Source organism: Adiantum capillus-veneris, chromosome 2 (genome assembly GCF_014529385.1).
Source record: "Adiantum capillus-veneris isolate H3 chromosome 2, ASM1452938v2, whole genome shotgun sequence".
In the NCBI taxonomy this organism is placed as follows: Eukaryota; Viridiplantae; Streptophyta; class Polypodiopsida; order Polypodiales; family Pteridaceae; genus Adiantum; species Adiantum capillus-veneris.
In genome coordinates this window covers 64,091,975-64,112,782 of record NC_140932.1, presented here as the reverse complement: position 1 = coordinate 64,112,782, position 20,808 = coordinate 64,091,975, and the positions used below count along the sequence as shown (strand labels likewise).

Sequence of the window (20,808 nt, the reverse complement as noted above, 5' to 3'; positions counted from 1 at the left end):
GAACCCAATCACCAGGTGATGACAGGAATTCACGACGGTGACGATAATTCACGACGGTGACGATCAGCAACCTTTTTCTGTTTTGCCCAAGTCTTCTCCAAGGCAACTTTAATTTTCTTATACATCTCATCCATGTTCTCAACATATCGATCTGCCTCAAAGATCTTCACCTTGGTATGCAAAATGGGAGGAACTTTTTTTCCGCCTTCAACAATTTCGAAAGGTGCTTTGCCAGTTGACGAATGCACCGTATTATTGTACGCATACTCAAGCATAGGCAAATACTGTTCCCACTTGCCCTTATTATCTGACACTTAGCATTTGAGCAGACCTAAGACAGTAGAATTAGCCTCTTCTGATTGTCCATCAGTTTGTGGATGAAATGAAGACGAGAACTTGAGCGTAGTGCCCATGTTTTCAAACAATCCTCTCCAGAACAACCTCGTCATGCAAGGATCACGATCGCTGATAATCGATTGTGGCATACCATGGTACTTAAAACACATTGTACATAAACAAACGTGCCATCTGAGTAGAATTTATCTTCTTCCAGACAAGGATAAAACGGGCCTGCTTGCTGAACCTGCAAATAATAGTCCAAATACCATCATTTTCTGTTGGAGTTCTTGGAAGATGAAAGATGAAGTCCATAGCAGTGCTTTCCCATGGCTTATCCGGAATCGGCAGTGGTTGTAACAACCCTGGTGCCTTTTGCCTGTCAAATTTGACCTTTTGGCAAATCACGCATGCTCGCACAAAGCCATCCACATCTCTTCTCAAGGTAGGCCAATAGAAGAATGTCTCTACCGCTTTAACTATCGCATCATTACCACGATGCCTTGCATACGGTGGGACATGACTCTCTTCCATGACCTTATGTCGTAGTGGCCTTGTGACACAGAGTCTGTCATGCATCATCATAAAACCATCTCTGAGGAGGTAGTGCTCATGATGTTGCCCCTCTTGCAACTGTTCAAAGATCCTTGCAAATCTTCATCAGTAGCATATTGTTCCTTCATGTCATCTAGCTCATGATGATAAGGAATTGACACAGCTGAAATTTGTGGCTTCCTTGATAACGCATCAGCCACAACATTCTTCTTGCCTTCCACATGCATAATCTGGAAGTGGAACATGGAAAGAATGTTTGCCCATCGCATAAGCTTTTCAGATAACTTTGACTGTGTCAAGAAGTATCGCAAGGTTTGATGGTCTGATTGGACAACAAAATCAGCACCCAAGAGGTAGTGCTTCCAACTCGAAAGCGCATGAATCACGGCTAAGAGCTCTTTCTCATAGACTTGCATAGTCCTCTCTGGCCCTTGCAAAATTCGGCTTTCATAAGCTACTACCCGTCCATCATGCATTAGCACTGCTTTGATGCTACTACCACACGCGTCACACTGGACCACAAATGACTTCTTGAGATCTTGCAAAACAATTACTGGATCTAAAGTCAACTTTTCTTTTAAGAGACTAAAAGCTGAAATCTCTTTTTGGGTCCATCAAAAAGTGACCTCTTTCTTTTGCAATACGTGAAGAGGTGATGCTATCTCTGCAAAATTCCTGATAAACCTTCTATAGTAGGAACACAATCCCAAGAAGCTTCTAACATCGTGCACAGTCTTCAAGTCTGGCCATGTCTTAATAGCTTCGACCTTTGCGGGATCCATTCTGACACCATCCTTTGAGACTATGTGGCCAAGAAAGTGGATCTCTTCCAAGAAGAATTCACTTTTCTTAGGATTGACAAGTAACTTGTGACTGTGCAGCTCTTCGAACACAATGGTCAAGTGACGCCTATGCTCCTCTTCATTCTTCGAATAGACTATCATGTCATCAAAGAACGTCCCAACAAACTGTTGATGTGAGTGGAAAATCCGGTCCATCATTCTGTTGAACGTGGCAGGAGCATTTGTTAGCCCAAGCGGCATCACTAGAAACTCATAAAGACCAAATGTCGTTCTAAACGCAATCTTGTGCACATCCTCTGGCCTTATACGAATCTGATGGTACCCACTCTTAAGGTCTATCCTGCTGAAAATTGCAGCACCCTCTAAACGATCGAGAATATCATCAATCCTAGGAATAGGAAACCTATTCTTGATGGTATTTTTATTCAACGTACGGTAATCAATACACATGCGCCATGAGCCATCCTTCTTCTGCACTAGGAGCACTGGGGAGCAAAAGGGTGAAGAACTAGGCTGAAGACGTTATTTGGTGAAGTTCAAGAACTATCCGTCTATGGATGCAAAGTGGATGGAAGAGCATGAACTGTCAGAGTCACCAAATGTATTGCAGCTTTACCTTGAAGCCTTTGGGTTACAACCTACTTATGCCCCAACCCAACGTGTGCAAAGGAGGGGTAATAATAGAGCTAGCACATCAAATGTACATATGAATTCAGTATAATAGATGGAAATGAAAAAAGTATGAAGGTCTCATTAAGTCATTTGTGTCTATGTGTACGACCTTTCTTGCAAATACATGCGATGATAAAAGAGTGTTGATAGCATAAGATCATCAGTGGCGTGTATTTATGGTATGCAGTCGAGGATGTTTGCGATTTCAAGAGGGGGGTATGTTACGAGGACGTGGCAGCTGTTAGCTATGTCACGAGGACGTGGCAACTGCTAACCTTAGTTGTTGGTTTCTTTCCAATGATTTTTGTTTTATTTTTGAGACCCTCTTTTTGAAGTAGCAAACGGTCGGAAATTGTATGGCCAATGTGAACAGTAGTTTCACCCGCAAACGGGAAGTCGTCAGCACTGGAATTCGTATAGTAAGAGGATGTCTAGGCTCAGAGCAAGATCATGTAGGTCCCCCCCGTCGCACTTAGCAAGTTGGTGGATACTAGGAAGTGAACTCAATAAAGGCATAAAGTCAAGGTGGGACTACCAACAGAAAGTATCCGACAATTGGACCACATTGCACTTTTGGATGCAGTCCCAATGAGGATAGATGGTCAGATGACGAGTGGGAGCTCAACGGAAGCATCTCCTAAAAATTAGGGAATTGCTATTTTGGGCCATGAAATGTGTTCGCGTCATTACCTTCGGTATGACCAGGGGAACATTTAACAACTCTGCCGTGAAGTCAACTCGGCAACTAGTCGGGAGATTTTTAGGCGACAACCCCGAAACAGGAAATGGCTTGTAATCGCGCGAAGTGGCACTTTTTCATGCACTTGCCTCACAAAGGAAAAAGGGCGCTAAATTTTATGCTGGGAGAGGCCTCATTTGCAAATTGTCACAGGTTAACAGCTATGGAGTGCTTTCTTTCCCTCTCATGTACAGTGTGGTGCTAGGAATGATGCCTTGCACACTACACACTGCTCTCTCTCCCCTATGTGCAGTTATGTGATGCCCCACAAGAAGGCTCTTCATTTGACTGATGTACAGCTGTGTGGTTTCATGCTTTTGTGTGGAGGCAAGAGCCTCCTTGAGCAAGAACAGGGGTAGCTGACTGCTACTATATAGCAAGCACCGGTGAGGGTCGTAACCTCACCGTACAGGTGCGTTTTCAGTGCTGCGTATGCGCTGTAAATTGACTGTTTTTCAGCCATACGAACGCCAAAACCATTGGGAATCGTGCCCCACTGGCAGAGGACAGTTAGGGGACTGTTTGGGGCTGAAAACAGGGCAAAAATCAGTAAATACGGAGTGCTGAATTTACTGTTTTTGGGCAGGAATCAAAGGGTTTATGCCAATGGAAGTTCCAGCAGGGGAATTGATTTTGCGCAAGTTTTGGAGCTGTTATGCTGCCGAAATTTGGCTAAAGCAGGTGATATCTAGCAGGATACAGGTAAAGGATTCCCAAGACTCTACTTTGTAATTTACCCTCTCAAAGTATAAAGAAATACTGAAAGGGGCGCCCATCTTGGGGCCAACAGGTTGTCGACGTCTGCTCGGAGCATTCTAGCTTCTGAGCCGTGTGTGTGCTTAAGTGTTAATTCCCGTCGCAGGTTTCCATTGCATGTTCTCTCTGTGTGTATCTAAAGTAAAGAATTTCGGGTGAAAGCCAACGCATACCGCCCCACGGGCCGGTTTCAATCAACATATTCCTGATCAAACAAATCCGGCAAGTCAACCAACGGCATAGCAAGACCTTTCAACTGTAGGAATCTGTGGTACAAGAAGAGAGACATGACCTCTGCAAAAAACAGAAAGAAGTATGCAACCAAGGGACATCCTTGGCGAACTGAACGAGACAGAGGAAAACGGCATCCAATGTGCCCTCTGATCGTAACAGCACTAGAAGCAGTACGATACAATGCAGATGCACCTATGATCCATTGCAAGGGAAAACCCATCCTCCGAATAGTGCCCTCCAAGAAACCCCAATCTACTCTTATCATACGCCTTCTCAAAATCAAGAAGCATGAAAGCTATTGACTGATTTGTCAAACGAGCCCACTCAATTGCTTCGTAGAAAGTGAAGATCTTATCCAAGATACAACGGTCCTGCACAAAACCTGTCTGCGAAGCATGGATGAGATCAGGCATTAAGGGTCTCAAACGCATATTGATCATGCGAGCGAAGATCTTATACACAGAAGACATGAGGGTGATCGGTCTCCAGTGTCGAAGGGACGATCCGTCTCCGCCTTTCGGTGTAAGAGAAATAAGTCGAGAACACATAGAAGCAGACATATCTCCTGTGTCAAATATGTGCTGCAAACCTAAAAGCATAGCACCGCTAAGAGTATTCCCAAACCTCAAAAAGAACTGTCTAGTCAGCCCATCCTCTCCAAGACAGGAGGCACTATCAAGGCCAACCACTGCATCATGCATCTCCTACATAGAGAAAGGGGCTAGTAATGTATGGCACATAGCCTCTATAACCACGGGTTGTACATGAGACCAAACCTCTTCTGTAGCACGTAGAATATCGTCAATAATCTGATCAACAGTAAACAAATGCTCAAAATAATTTGAAGCTATGTCAAGGACCTCGTCAGAATTCGTATGTAATATGTTTGCAAAATCACACAAGGCTCTAATGGAAGCCCCCTTGGGACGCTCTCAGAAGTGGGCAAAGAAATCCTTAATTCATCCTATCCGCTTTCAATATCCATGTCGAGATTGAAGCATGATAGGCAAATTCGCATTTTTCAGTCGGAATGTGACTAAGTGTCTCTCTGGTGTCAACTTCACGCTCACCCACAAACTCACCTCCTAGAAACTCCTCAAGCTGTCAGCGAATGCAGCTCAAGCGGTCTTGTAGGTCACGTTCCCATGCGAAACAAGCTTCGTTGTCGCTCTGCAGTGGTCTATCTGTAAACCTCAAAGGACGCTGTGATGCATGTAAGCAAATGGGACGCTGGATTTGAAGGAGTGTGTGTCCAAACATCTTGAATCAACTGAGACAATGAAGCATCCTCTAGCACCAAGTCACACGAATGCGCAATCCACGTCTGGGTATAAAAGATGTTTCAAAAATTAAGTGCAAAGACACTGGGGCATGATCAAATAGCACTGTGCCAGGCCAAATTGACATTGTACCACCATGGAATGCCGCCATGCGCCCACACAAAATCTGTCTAGTCTCTCTAACAGACGACCTAACTACCATCTAAAACCCCACGAAAACTGCAGTGACTATCAAGTGCGAGTCACAGATGAAATATGCCAGGCATCTCTGCCAAAAACTGCAAAAAGGAATCTACCCCAAGCATCTCTCACATGGTGCTACATATGGTAAGGATGGGGGTTGAATGGCGCGCCAATCCTCAATGGTCTCTAGATTGTTGAAATCACCTCCAACTACCCACGAATCCACAAGAGGCAATGCATGTACAATCTGCTGCCAAAACTCGGCTCTCTCTTGTGTTGAAGTGGGGGCATAGATGCACATCAGACCAACCAGGGTTTCATCAATCTCTAGAGTAACCCACATCGCTCTGCCATGTACTAAAGTACCATGGTTACGAACACAATGGCCCCAACGAGGTCCCATAGCATACACCACTGGTGGAGTATGTCTGGCCAATCGCAATTTCCCAAAATATAAGGCAACAACTTGCCACAACGATAACTATCCATACATAACCTATGCTCCAGCACAAGAAGGATATCCACATCTCGCTCTACATAAGAGCGCAAATCCGTTCGATGCAAATTCTGTCTCGGACCACTGATGCTAGTGCGATGCAAGCCATTGACATTTCAAGTGACAATATGCAGATCCATGTGTCAACAATTGATGAATATGAAACCTCAAAAGTATACACCAAGCGTGTCAATGGCTACAAGATTGGAAATCAATGTCGTGCTCTCTTATTCCCTGATCGAAGTCGTGGAACAAGAGCTAGATGAAGCACACCCTCGTTGTGGGGAAGCGGTCGAAGGAGTTGTCCTAGAGCAAAGGAGCGAGCAGTTGCAAACCAAGAACCAAAGTTGTCACATGCACATCTAACCCTATGTGTACGTGGACAAGCTACTTCATGACAGGGGTTCAGTTAGCCTAGCTTAGGAAGTGTTCTGACACTTTTGTGAGTCTGTTCGCAGACCGTGCATGTCCAGACACTTGTTGCATATCCTCTGGTTGCACACAGCATGATCATCAGAAACCATCAGGAGCATTTTTACACTGCATAGACCTATTTTCCCTATTTTAGCCATTTTTCACTTATTATTTTTAAGTGACTTTTGTTGGGTACTGGGTAGGGCAATTTAGCAGGCAAGTATATAAGAAACCCTAGCGCTAGCACTTTCTGACAGAAGAAGTAGAGGACCACCGTCAAGTGTAACTTCTCAGCAAGAACCGCAAGGAAACCTTGGCGTTTTCATTTGCAAGCAAGATCAGCCAGTGTTTTCATTTGCAAGCAGATCAGCCAATGTTTTGCTTTTGCAAATCCAAACCGGCGGCAACAGGACCAGCAGAAGCCTAGCGTTTTTGCAGCAGACCCCAATTCAGCCCTAGCGTTTTTTATTTGCAGATCAGCCTCGGCATTTTGCAGATCTACCGCAACAGAATCATCGGTTAGACCAACGTTTTCAGTTTTCAGCATCAAGACACCGCTGAACAAGTCCCGAACCTCGCAAATCTCACCTTCCCGCAATAGATCCTCGCCGCACGGTCAGATCAACGAGCGTTTGCAATTTCAGCCCGAAAACACAAATTTCAGCATCTGCGTTTTCAGCGTGTCATCGTCATCGCCGTCGTCACCAACGTAGAGTCAGAATTCAACAGATACAAGATTTGCAGATTTGAGCCCTTGGCGTTTTCAAATTTCAGCCCATCTCGTCGTCGACATCGTCAGCAAGTCCATTGCATTGTAGAGATTTTTGCAATCAATAGTAGACCGCTCTCGCCATAGAGGGTGGGGCCTTCGGAGGAGGGTTTGACAACATTCTGGTGTCGTATTTTTCTCTCTCTATCTCTCAGTCTCAATACCTTCATTCACAGTGTTTTCCACTTTGTTTGTGACCACTTGCACTCTCTCACTAAAGGAACGGAAGGCTCTCCCTTCCGTAAGTAAAAGGAATCCTTGAGCACAGTTCGGAGCACTCATCTTGAGCAAAGTTCAACATTCACTTCCGTTGCACCTTACATTGGTAATAGAGCTTTGGCAGTGTTTTGTATCACTCAAGGAAAGAACCACAAGAACCACTTTTTTTTTTTTGCTTGTTGTTGTCGCACGTAACCCAAGACCTCTTGGGCGTGTCGATTCCTAATCGTGTTTTTGAAGAGTGACAGGAAACCCAAGCAAGAAGGGCTTGTCCACCCTCCCCTTGTGCCTCTTTTCACTCATTGAGAGCCGACCGTCCACTTAGCGACCGGCCAATCGACGTGAGGTGGGAAAAAGCAACCTTGGTGTGAGCGCAAGGCCGCCAAGGGGTGCACCTGCGGGAAAGAGAAGAGCTCGGGTAAGAGAAGATCCTTCTCTAACACAGATTGCAAGCTAAAGAAGAACCTTGAGACTCAAGACCCCCAAGAACCCAAGAACCCAAGACCCACAAGAACCCAAGTTCCTCGTGAACTTAAGAACCAAAGATCTCAGTGTATGGTCATCACCCGAAGCGGAATGGATACTTTGCATGAAGGTGATAAGCATGAAGAAGGTGAAGAAGAACTTTCCCCACCAGGAGGTTTTTCCGACCCTTCCCCTTCCCCATCTACGCCACGGTTTGCACCAAATCCTATGGAGGTTTTGGTCAAGTCGATGATGGACATGATGTTACAACAAGAAGCGAATCACGCTGCCTTGGAGGGTGAGCGCGAAGCACGCAAAGAAAGAAAGGCAGCTATTGAGCGTGAGCGTGAGCGTGAGCGTGAGCGTGAGCGTGAGCGTGAGCGTGAGCGTGAGCGTGAGCGTGAGCGTGAGCGTGAGCGTGAGCGTGAGCGTGAGCGTGAGCGTGAGCGTGAGCCGGCCGAAGCAAGAAAGGAGGCGGTCGAAGAAAGACGAGCGGCCTTGGAGGCCGAGCGTGAGATACAGAGAGACCTACGCATGCAAGAGTTGGTCCAACAGGTTCTCACCTCGAAGTCCGAGCCGGACAAAGATGTTGGTGGTTTATCAAGTGGCGCAAGCCGAGCTTCGGACTCCAACAACACCGTCACAGAGAAGATCACGTTCAGTAGGTATGATGGTAAGATAGATGCTACGATTATTCATTCTTGGTTGCATCAATTTAATGCTTATTTTGCGACAACTAAGAAGACAGGAAATAGCAAGGTTTTGACGACAGCTATGTACCTTGCCGGTGATGCCATTGATTGGTACCACGTATGGCAAGAAGCACAGTTGACCGCGCACCTAGAGAAAGCTGAGGAAGGCACGCCCCTTTCCTTCAATTGGGCCGACTTCCAAGACAAGCTCAAGGCGCGGTTTATGCCACCACAGTACCTCGCACGGTTGAAAGACGATTGGCGCAGTCTCAAACAAAATGGTATGCCAATTATGTTTTTCTCTAATCGTGTTTTGCAGCTCGGAACCCAATTATGCAAATCGGATGATGAGCGCAAGGAGGCTTTCATTTTCGGGTTGGACGACTATATCAGGTTTCATGTCGAAGGTCCTCGACCCAATCGATCTCAACAAGGCGGTAGCGATTGCTCTTGCACAGGAGATGAAGCACAACAAGGGAAAGCCTAAGGAAAACAAGACTTCTACAAGTACCACTCAGACTCCTCAGAACGGTAAGAATGGTAAGAAAGGTAAGAACGGTAACTCTTCTAACCAATCTTCCAATAATCTCTCAGAAAAGAACTCTCCAAATGAACCTAGGGGTAAAGCTAACACAATTGCTAAACCTAAGCTAACTCCAGATGAAAAGGCAAAACAAGGAATTTTAGGAGGATATATCATGTCGGAAGAACAAAGCATGTATTCTGAAAGGTTTTGTTTTCATTGTCACATCAAGGGTCACATAAAAAGAACATATCCTAAGCTTGACTCTAATGAATCTAGAGAACCCAGAGAACCCACTTCCTCTGTCAATGCAATAAATGAGAACACGAGTGTGACCCTAGTTTCTCATGATCCTCCCATTGATGAGTCTCTCATTAAGTGTTATGGTCATATGAAGGGTCAGCGTTTTATCATATTGTTTGACCCAGGCAGTATGCATGATTTGATTAGTTACTCTCTTGTCGAAAGAGCCCACTTGGAGGTTAGCAAGACATCTCCTTTCGAGGTGTCAGGTTTCTCTCCCGGTATGGACTCTCTCATCACGCACAAGTGCCTTGCTGTTTTGTTCACTGTTCAACAAGCGTCCTTCCGCAGAAAATTTGTCGTCTCTCCTCTTTCAAGATGTGATATGCTTTTGGACATTCGATGGTTTCGTGAGCATAACCCTCTCATTGATTGGGCGGAAAATACGTTGCCTTTCAATGTCAAAAGTGGCTCTCCCATTGTCATTCGTGGAGAGCAAGTTACTCATTCTTCATCTCTCATTTCTAATGTGCAGGCGAAGATTGAAAAAGAATCAGGAGAAGGAGACTCTCTCAGTCTCTTTGTCACGTGACACATCCAACCCTATGTATCCGTGGACAAGCTACAGCATGACCCGGGTTCAGTTAAGTCAAGTCAATCTAGAATAGCAAGTGATCTGGCACTTTTGTGAGTCTGTTCGCAGACTGTGCATGCCCAGGCACTTAGAGTAGATGCATATAAGTGACTTTTGTTGGAAAGTAGGTAGGGCAATTTTGCTAAGTTTTTATATAAGCAAACCTAGCGCTAGCACTTTCTGGCAGAAGAGGCAGCAGGAGCATACGCTCAACAGGCAACTTCTCAACAGAACCCACAAGAGGCCTAACGTTTTTGCATCACAGCAGAAGGCTTGCGTTTTTTGGACCAGATCAACCAACGTTTTTGCATTGGCAACAGCTTGGCGACAGCAAGAAGCAAAAGACTCCTAGCGTTATCAGATTCACACAACAAATCGCACATTTTCCCGAAAGAAGATTTTCAGCCCTAGCATTTTTGCATCTGTAAGACACCTCAGCGTTTTTGCAGATCTTCGCGACGGAATCAGCCCTAGACTCAACGTTTTCAGTTTTCAGCAGTCAGTACCTGCAATAGAACCCCCGAACCTCGCAGACCTCACATTCCCGCAGCAGATCCTCGCCGCACGGTGAGATGCATCAAGGTTTACAGTTTCAGCTTGGAAAACGCAGATTTCAGCATCTGCGTTTTCAACGTGTCGTTGTCGCATCGTCGTCATCGACAACATCACCGACATAGAGTCAGAATTCAGCAGATAAAGATTTGCAGATTTCAGCCACTAGCAGTTTCATATTTCAGCCCGTCTCATCGTCGTCGTCGACATCGTCAGCAAGTCCAAGCATTGTAGAGATTTGTGCAATCATAAGTAGACCGCTCTCGCCATAGAGAGTGGGCCTTCGGAGGAGGGTTTTACGTCTCTGGTGTCGTATTCTCTTCTCTATCTCTCAGTCTCATACACCTTCACGAATAGTGTCCATTCACTTTTGTTGTGTTCATTGCACTCTCTCATTGAGAACGGAAGGCTCTCCCTTCCATAAGTAAAAGAAACATTGAGCAAAGTTCGGAGCACTCATCTTGAGCAAAGTTCAACATTCATTCCGCTGCACCTAACATTGGTATCAGAGCTTTGACAGTGTTCTGTATCACTCAAGGAAAGAACCACAAGAACCACAGAATTTTTTTTGCTTGTTGAGGTCGCATGAACCCAAGTTCACTTAGGCGTGTCGATTCCTAATCGTGTTTTTGAAGAGTGACAGGAATCCCAAGAAAGAAGGGCATGTCCGGCCTCCCCTTGTGCCTCTTTTCACTCATTGAGAGCGGACCGTGCACTTAGCGGCCGGCCAATCGACGTGAGGTAGGAAAAAGCAACCTTGGTGTGAGCGCAAGGCCGCCAAGGGGTGCCACCCGCCCGCAGAAAAGAGCAGTACTCGGGTGAAGAAAAGATCCTTCTTTTAACACAGATTGCAAGCGAAAGAAGAACCTCAAGAACTCAAGACCCCCAAGAACCCAAGACCTCAATGGATGGTCATCACTCGAAGCGGAATGGATACTTCACTTGGAGATGATGAGCATGAGAGAGGCGAAGAAGAATTTTCCCCACCAAGAGGTTTTTCCGACCCTCCCCCTTCACCATCTACGCCAAGGATTGCACTAACTCCTATGAAGGAGTTGACGTAGTTGTTTATGGACAACAAGTTCGAGCGCGAAGCAAGAGAAGCGGAAAGAAAGGCCTACGAAGAAAGTATGGCAACCATAGATCGTGAGCACGAGCGCGAGAACAAAGCACGAATGCAAGAGATGTTGCGACTCTTTTCTTAAGTGCAGGCACAAATGCAAGAGATTCGGGAAAAGGAGACTCTCAGTCTCGTCTTCTCCAAAGCATGACACACAGGATTTGCATGATGATTTGGAGGACAATGACAAGCATGATGATTTGCATGATGATCATGATGTGATTTCTCACAAGCATGATGATTTGTATGATGAAGACGTGGTTGTTCACAAGGATGTTGGTTTAGTTGATGCTTTTTCTAGCGAAGCTAACCTCGTTGCAGATTCGATCATTCACGAAGAATCGATCTTGGCTTTCGAGTCAAGGTCCACAGTAAACCCCCAGGCAGATTTGATCAAACACTACAAACCGATCTTGGCTCTCGAACCTAGGTCCAAAGAACCCTTACACGAAGTACTATGTATTCGAATGATTAGTCAATAAGCATTGTTTGAGTGTTCCATTCGTGATCCTTTCCTGTATTTTAGTCAGCGTCTTTATGTGATCCCTTTTCCTAGGCATGACATATTGTACGTTGAGCACGTTTCACTCATGGATGAGCACAAATGTATGCGGATTATTCATGAAAAGCTTAAAAGTATGCATTCAAGGAAGTCAAATTCCATGTCTCTTCCTTGGCACGACATAGTCATAGAAAGAGCACAAGAAAGTATGAGCACCAAGCATCAGCATTTCCATTGTGTTTTGCCACAGTTGATTGATATCGATAAAAAAGACAAGATTCGATCTCATTGTTTGCGTGTCTGTGGTGAACGGTTTGGCACTCCATTTCTTTGTTCATCTACATTGCATGCACAGTCTTTGAAGAAGACAAGATTTTTTCCAGTCACTTTACATGGAATAGGTATGTTCATGTTTTTGTGTTGAAAGTGGTTCCAGGAATTCAGCCATGGAGATTCTTGAAGAAGGTAGACGCACGACTATCGACAAAGATGAAGCATCGAAGGAGCCACAGAAGACTTTTCGCTTTCGGCGCAGCCCAAAGAAGCAAGCGTTGCAAACCTTTATGAAGTTCAAGTACCGCACGACCCACACATCAGAGTGGGCCGGCGAAGAGTCCTTTTGAGGATTCCGGATGTTGTTGGCGATCTCCCTCGACGCTATACAGTTTGGTACCAGTACCTCACTTTGAAAAGGAGGGGATGTCACGTGACACATCCAACCCTATGAGTCCGTGGACAAGCTACAGCATGACCAAGGTTCATTTCAGTCAAGTCAGTCTAGAATAGCAAGTGATCTGGCACTTTTGTGAGTCTGTTCGCAGACCGTGCATGCCCAAACACTTAGAGTAGATGCATAACCGGACATAGCATGATCATCAGATTTCCATCAAAACCCATCAATTGCATTTTTACAGTGCATTAAACCCACTTTCCCTATTTTTGACATTTTCACTTATTTATTGAGTGACTTTTGTTGGAAAGTAAGTAGGGCAATTTTGCTAAGTTTTTATATAAGCAAACCTAGCGCTAGCAGTTTCTGGCAGAAGAGACAGCAGGAGCATACACTCAACAGGCAACTTCTCAGCAGAACCCCCAAGAGGCCTAGCATTTTTGCATCACAGCAGAAGGCTGGCGTTTTTGGACCAGATCAACCAACGTTCTTGCATTGGCAACAGCTTGGCGACAGCAAGAAGCAAAAGACTCCTAGCGTTATCAGATTCACACAGCAGATCGCAGATTTTCCCGAAAGAAGATTTTCAGCCCTAGCGTTTTTGCATCTGTAAAACACCTCAACGTTTTTGCAGATCTTCACGACGGAATCAGCCCTAGACTCAGCGTTTTCAGTTTTCAGCAGTCAGTACCTGCAGTAGAACCCCCGAACCTCGCAGATCTCACATTCCCGCAGCAGATCCTCGCCGCACGGTGAGATTCATCAAGGTTTACAGTTTCAGCTTGGAAAACGCAGATTTCAGCATCTGCGTTTTCAGCGTGTCGTCGTCGCATCGTCGTCATCGACATCGTCACCGACATAGAGTCAGAATTCAACAGATAAAGATTTGCAGATTTCAGCCACTAGCAGTTTCATATTTCAGCCCGTCTCATCGTCGTCGTCGACATCGTCGGCAAGTCCAAGCATTGTAGAGATTTGTGCAATCATAAGTAGAGAGTGGGGCCTTCAGAGGAGGGTTTTACAACGTCTCTGGTGTCGTATTCTCTTCTCTATCTCTCAGTCTCATACACCTTCACGCATAGTGTCCATTCACTTTTGTTGTGTTCATTGCACTCTCTCATTAAGAACGGAAGGCTCTCCCTTCCATAAGTAAAAGAAACCTTGAGCAAAGTTCAACATTCATTCCGCAGCACCTAACACTCTTCTTTTCCAAAGCACGACACACATGATCACGAGCATGATGATTTGCATGATAATGATGTGATTGTTCACAAGGATGATGGTTTAGTTGATACTTTGTCTAGTGAAGCTAACCTCATTGCAGATTCGATAGATCACGAAGAACCGATCTTGGCTCTCAAGTCGAGTTTATGTGTTCGAATGATTAGTCAGCACGCATCGTTCGAGTGTTTCATTCATGATGCTTTCCCATATTTTAGTCACCGTCCTTATGTGATCCCTTTTCATAGGCATGACATATTGTACGATGAGCACGATTCACTCATGAAAGTCAAGATTCAAACCTATTGTTTCAGTGCGTTTGATGAACAGTTTGGCACTCCGTCTCTATGTTCATCTACATTGCATGCACAGTCTTTCAAGAAGACTAGAATTTTTCCAGTCACTTTACATGGAATGGGTATGTTCATGTTTTTGTGTTGGAAGTGGTTTCAAGAATTCATCTTCGGAGATTCTTGAAGAAGGTAGCCGCATGACTATAGACGAAGTTGAAGCATTGAAGGAGCCACAGATGACTTTGTGTCGCTTTCGGCGCAGCCCAAAGAAGCAAGCGTTGCAGATCTTTATGAAGTTCAAAGTATCGCATGACCCACGCATCAGAGTGGGCCGGCGAAGATCCTTTCCAGGATTCTAGACGTTGTTGGCGATCTCCCTAGACGCCATACAGTTCGGTACCAGTACCTCACTTTGAAAAGAAGGGAATGTCGCGTGCACATCTAACCCTATGTATACATGGACAAGCTACTTCATGATAGGGGTTCGGTTAGCCTAGCTTAGGAAGTGTTCTGGCACTTTTGTGAGTCTGTTCGCAGACCGTGCATGTCCAGACACTTAGAGTAGATGCATATCCTTTGGTTGCACACAACATGATCATCAAATTTCCATCAAAACCATCAAGAGCATTTTTACAGTACATAGACCTATTTTTCCTATTTTAGCCATTTTTCACTTATTATTTTTAAGTGACTTTTGTTGGGAACTGGGTAGGGCAATTTAGTAGGCCAAGTATATAAGAAACCCTAGCGCTAGCACTTTTTGGCAGAATAAGCAGAGGACCACCGTCAAGTGCAACTTCTCAACAAGAACCACAAGGAAACCCTAGCGTTTTCATTTGCAAGCAAGATCAGCCAGCGTTTTCATTTGCAAGCAGATCAGCGAGCGTTTTGCTTTCACGAATCCAAACCGACGGCAGCAGAAGCCTAGCGTTTTTGCAGCACACCCCAATTCAGCCCAAGCGTTTTTTGGTTTGCAAATCAGCCTCTGCATTTTGCGAATCTACCGCAACAGAATCATCAATTAGACCAATGTTTTCAGTTGTCAGCATCAAGACACCACAAAACAAGTCCCAAACCTCGCAAATCTCACCTTCCCGCAGCAGATCCTCGCCGCACGATCAAATCAACGAGCGTTATCAATTTCAGCCCGAAAAACGCAGATTTCAGCATCTGCGTCTTCAACGCGTCGTCGTCGAATCGTCATCATCGACATAGTCAGAATTCAGCAGATAAAGATTTGCAGATTTCAGCCTTTAGCGTTTTCAGATTTCAGCCCGTCTCGTCATCGTCCTCATCGTTGTCGACATCCTCGGCAAGTCCAAAGCATTGTAGAGTTTTGTGCAATCAATAGTAGACCGCTCTCGCCATAGAGAGTAGGGCCTTCGAAGGAGGGTTTGACAACATTCTAGTGTCGTATTCTTCTATCTATCTCTCAGTCTCAGTACCTTCATTCACAGTGTTTTCCACTTTGTTTGTGACCACTTGCACTCTCTCACTAAAGGAACGGAAGGCTCTCCCTTCCGTAAGTAAAAGGAATCCTTGAGCGCAGTTCAGAGCACTCATCTTAAGCAAAGTTCAACATTCACTTCCGTTGTACCTTACAAAAATAGTCAAAAGAGCATCAAAAGTGGAGACTACTGCCGACTCTAACCATACTCGCATGGTGGGAGGGATCGATGCGCTATGGTCCACACACAACCAATGGTAAACAATAGCAATCCTCTGTATGGAGCCACTCTATAGCTCCTATGCGCTGTGCCAGTCTGTCTATAGGCGATGCATGACCGAATGCAACCTGCCCAAGTCTGGATAGCCTGCAAGGTGGCAAAGAACAAAAACCATTGTCCATGTCTCTGTGCCTGTAAAAGGTAGAGAGTATGGGATTTTGCCTACTGCCTAGAAGAGAGCGTGCCTTCTGTACACGTCGTAAAATGTACAGCCGAACCAAAAACGAACCACTCCTGTCACTACTGTACTCTGCTCTAGAGAACTGCCAACCTGGAGGCGCAGGAGCCATGAAGGATCTAGGAACATGAGGGGAAGGTGTGGGCGCACAATAGAGGTGGAGAGGAGAGAACGTCATGGTCTCTCTCTCTCTCTCTCTCTCTCTCTCTCTCTCTCTCTCCGCATTAAAAATCCTCTCCACAGTAGAGAAGATCGAGTTGGGCAGAAAGAACATTACTAATGCGCAAAAATCCCAAAGATAAGAAAAGATAAGAGGGCCAATTACTCTTTGAGTTTTCAAAAACCACACATCGTAGGCTGTAACCTTCTATTTATGAACAAGAGACACTGCATTTCACCATGACATGTAAGTTTCCAAAGAACTAGAACTTGTTCACTGTCATTGATGAAGTATGGTTTCAGAAACCTCGCCTTTAAAGTGATAGTGCAGATTCGTTGGCAATCAAGTCTGTTATGCTGGTCGTATACTAAGAAGCACACAGGTTCCAGCACACCAACTTGAGTTCAGCTGGAAAGCAAGCTAGGGATGAGGCCATATATGATATTACCATGACACAGTGAGAACATGCAAACCTCTTTTTTTTCCTTGATACCAAAGTTCTACCGGTTTACGTAGCCTCAAATTTAACATCTGGAGCTTAATTGGGCCCATGGCTGAAGTGCCAGAACAAAGCCAACAGAAAGGAAACAATTAAGAGCTTATGTGTCGGTATATAACTGCATCCCTACAGAACATCAGAAACTATCCACTTGCTGAAATGTAAAAGTATACTGGCAATAATAGAACTGTACCTCCTCCAACGTTCTTTCGATGTAGAAGCATTAAAAAATTAACTCCCACCAACTGATATGGTTTCAATACTAGATGTTCAGTGTCTGCACTCCTACAAGCCGCAGAAACATCTGCCTGAAAGAAATGATGGATGAGCATATGTACATAGTACAAAAAGAAAAGGCAAGAAATACACAAGCCGGGCAAGCTAAATTGGTAGTCATGACTTAGATAGCACCACTATACAATATGCTTAAAATCACATATCCGTTGGCTTCTAGGATGGACAAGCCACTTGACAAAGCAGCAGTAAGCCAGGCCTTCCATGAAATACGTCTTGAGAGACATTCTACAAAACACAGCTGAAACAAACCTGTGAAACAATTTTGGCAGCTGAAGCATCTACTTCAGCATATCTATCCAGACACTCGTCCGATTCTGAAGAGGCTCCAACCTTCAATTCTCTCCTCAAAGAAGCTGCAATCTCATCACACTTTTGTAGTGTATTACCAATGAGATCTACTTCTGTCACTTGAGAATCTAAATCAACGTACTGATCACCCTCATGTAGAAATGTGGCGTCCCCATCCATACAAATACCAGTTGCAAGATCTTGCTCTTCCTCTTCTTGAAGCAATCTGGCTATAGCTTCATCATTAGATACGTTTTCATTCACTGCAGAAACATCATTCCATGGACTGTTGTCCCCATTTTGCAATGCATCATGCCTTTCATAAGCTAGTGACTGGGGAGCTGAAGAACAAGCCTCCAGACTTTCAAGTCGAGCTTCTTTACGCTTCTGCACAATTGGATCAAAATCTTCATCGCTGCTTTCGTCCAAGACCACATATTTCCTTGCTTTGCGCTTCCTGCTAGAGGAGACGACAGGGCTGCCATCTTCTTCAGGAAAATCCTGAGTGTCTCCTTTGGAATGAAACGCAAAAGAGTCAAATGAAGGAAGCGACCTTGCCCCATTCTCGGAGGAAGAGGCTCCATTAGTGCCCGCTCGAGCAGCTGAGGTCTCCCAGCTGCTGAGCCGAGGCCCCAGAACACTAGAAACAGTCACTTTGATCGCTTTAGAATCGTCATCAGAAAGCTCGTCGAGTTTGCGGTGCATGGTGGGTTACTCAAATACTAAGGTTTTCGACACTGTGAAGAAATTAGCTGAGATCTCTCCCGTGGCGCATCAACTGAAGAAGCTGGAGACAGTGTGCAGAGTGCAAAGGGATGACTCTGAGCTTTTAGGGTTTCAGCGGCGATGGCGAAGCGGGAGGGGCAGCGGACGGCGGTGGGAGGGGCGGGAACAAGGGTTTTGAGTGGCGGGGAAAACCTGACGATGGAAAAGTGGCGCAGTTAATCATGACTCATTTGATTACACTGAAGGAGAAGAAGTTATTGGTGCCTGTTGAAGTTCCGGTTCACGGGGGGGAGGGGTGGGGCTCCTAGCCTCCTACGAGAGAGAGAGAGAGAGAGAGAGAGAGAGAGAGAGAGATGAGACCGAGCTTGAATTGAACTAATACATAGAGCAAATCTCAGGTTGTGGTCGAGAGGAGCAAGGCTTAAGAGCGTGAAGAGAGAAGAGAGAGCGTTTCTCCTCCACAATGGTTGCAAATGTAGTCACATGGCAGTTAAAACCCTACAAGTTTTATAATTACATATTGGGAGAGGGGAATCATCCAATAAACTATCATATCGATAACTCAGGTCTTTGCAAAATATATCAACCTCTTTCACTAGAAAAGCCTCTCTGCAGGTCTATCTTTCCACTTGATCAAAACTTGATGGCATTTGTGATGCCATGCACATAAGACATGAGAATCAGAAATACGTTTTGGGCCATGAGGTAAACTTGATGGTTCAATGAAATCAACCAAAATGCTTGGGTCCTTGACATTATCATAAGTGCCTAACCGTTTCCTTAAATGACTAACACGAAACACTAGAAGAACGTGAAAAAAGGACGATAAATCCAACTTATAGGCAACCGTGTCAATGTGAGTGATGATCTTAAATAGACCACAATAACGAGAAGATAACTTAGGAACTGGACCAATGTTGAGACTCTTGAAATTTTCCTGTACACGTAAAGTGCACGATCATGCACACTACATCAAGGAAGCATTGCATGCTCAATTTCCAAACGCTCCCAATGAATATTTATCGACACAGTGGTTGGAGGGGTATATCAAAAAATTTCCAAAAAACAAGCAATCAAGTGTATGGCATGCAACGGCCAACCAGGTCGCAAATCCAGACAGAAGCTATCGTGGTGGCAACATGGCAAATGCAAAGTGGGAGTAAGCCATGCAAAGGCCATGCAAGAAAAGGACGAAGATGTTGCAACGGGCTTATCCCCAAGTCAATTGTGTGAAGCTCGAGCCATACAAACTCCCACGCACTATGGTTTGGGAGGCAAAAAGCGTCTTGAAAAGTGTGTGCGTCTGTCGCACGTGTCAATGCAAGGAACTTGCCGTACACTGTGTGCGAGCCACAAATGGCTACAAGCACACAACCAGGCTAATCTAGCAAGCTCAAGAGAGCAAGGGTGTCTCACTCACCGCCTTACGCTCGCCTTCGTGGAGGATTCCTCGCCGCGAAGAAGAAGGAGCTACTGTCGTGCCGCGCTCAACCGCTTCGCCGCCGCCATGCCGTCGTCGCAATGCTCGATCACTTTCGCTCTCTCTCTCTCTCTCTCTCTCTCTCTCTCTCTCTCTCTCTCTCTCACACACACACACACACGCACACACACACACATACGCATACACACACATCACAAGGAGATGAAGAAGATGAAGATGAAGATGGAGCAAGAGCACTCTTCAATTGCACAAATAAAAGAATGAGTGATTTTTAGGTTTAAGGTGACTTTTATATGAGCTTGCCCATTCACACTTGGCCGCCCATGCTTAGCCAACTAACCCTTGAATGTTCCAGTTAGAGTGCGTCTCTCGTCGGTGATCACTCTTACCCTTTTCCTATTGGACCGACAAGCCCGGCCCATGACTACTAGAAGTGGACGCCGATGGTTAACATGCCTCCCTTCCTGATGTAGATTCCGTCCTCGAAATATAACAATGCAGCATCAGGATCCATGATAGGAGTATCTATGTCAGAAGAAAAACAACATTGTGAAAGCTCAAAGGCAGCATGTGCAGGAGTGCAATAAGTGAGATGCATACATGATACCAGTTGTTGGAGCTCGTGCAATCTAAAGTCTACTACTTCTCGGACGGACATGGCGAGCAGACGAGACAGAGAGAGGGAGAGAGGGAGATAAGGCATGACTAGAGAAAATGAAAATGAGGATTATCATCTTAGGTTTTAGGCCTTAAATACCTTTTACAACATGTTCACATTCACATGATCGCCCCAAGTGCAGGTTGACCCTAACAATAGCCATAATGATGGTTAGAGTGCATATATTACAAGGGTCTTGTTCTTGTGCATAATGTGTTTTTATGATTTTGTGTTATGTATAGAACTTGTAAGTTTCCACATTATTGTTTGGTGGCTCTTGCTCTTTTACTTTTTTATTTTGTTTTTGTGAGTATAAGGCTTTATATATACATTTCCTAGGATTGGAGATTGAGAGGTCAGGGAGAAAGGTTGAGAGGGAAGCAAATGAATGATGGATGTAAGCAAACACTCCCCCTTTCCTTGGGTAGATCATACCTTTTGGAATGATGTCATCACTTTTTGA

General features: G+C 45.0%; 1 protein-coding gene across 1 annotated transcript in view; it reads right to left on the bottom strand.

Moving 5' to 3' along the window:
* The window catches only part of ETL1 (SNF2 domain-containing protein / helicase domain-containing protein), a 53,289-nt gene extending 34,811 nt beyond the window's left edge, over positions 1 to 18,478 (bottom strand). Inside the window, exons 1-2 of the mRNA XM_086485895.1 lie at positions 17,482 to 18,478; positions 17,129 to 17,243 (exon numbers count right to left, since the gene is read on the bottom strand). Coding sequence (XP_086342021.1) covers positions 17,129 to 17,243; positions 17,482 to 18,225 — 859 coding nt within the window. The 5' untranslated portion in view covers positions 18,226 to 18,478. The remainder of the gene's footprint in view (positions 1 to 17,128; positions 17,244 to 17,481) is intronic.
* Between the last annotated feature and the right edge of the window lie 2,330 nt (positions 18,479 to 20,808).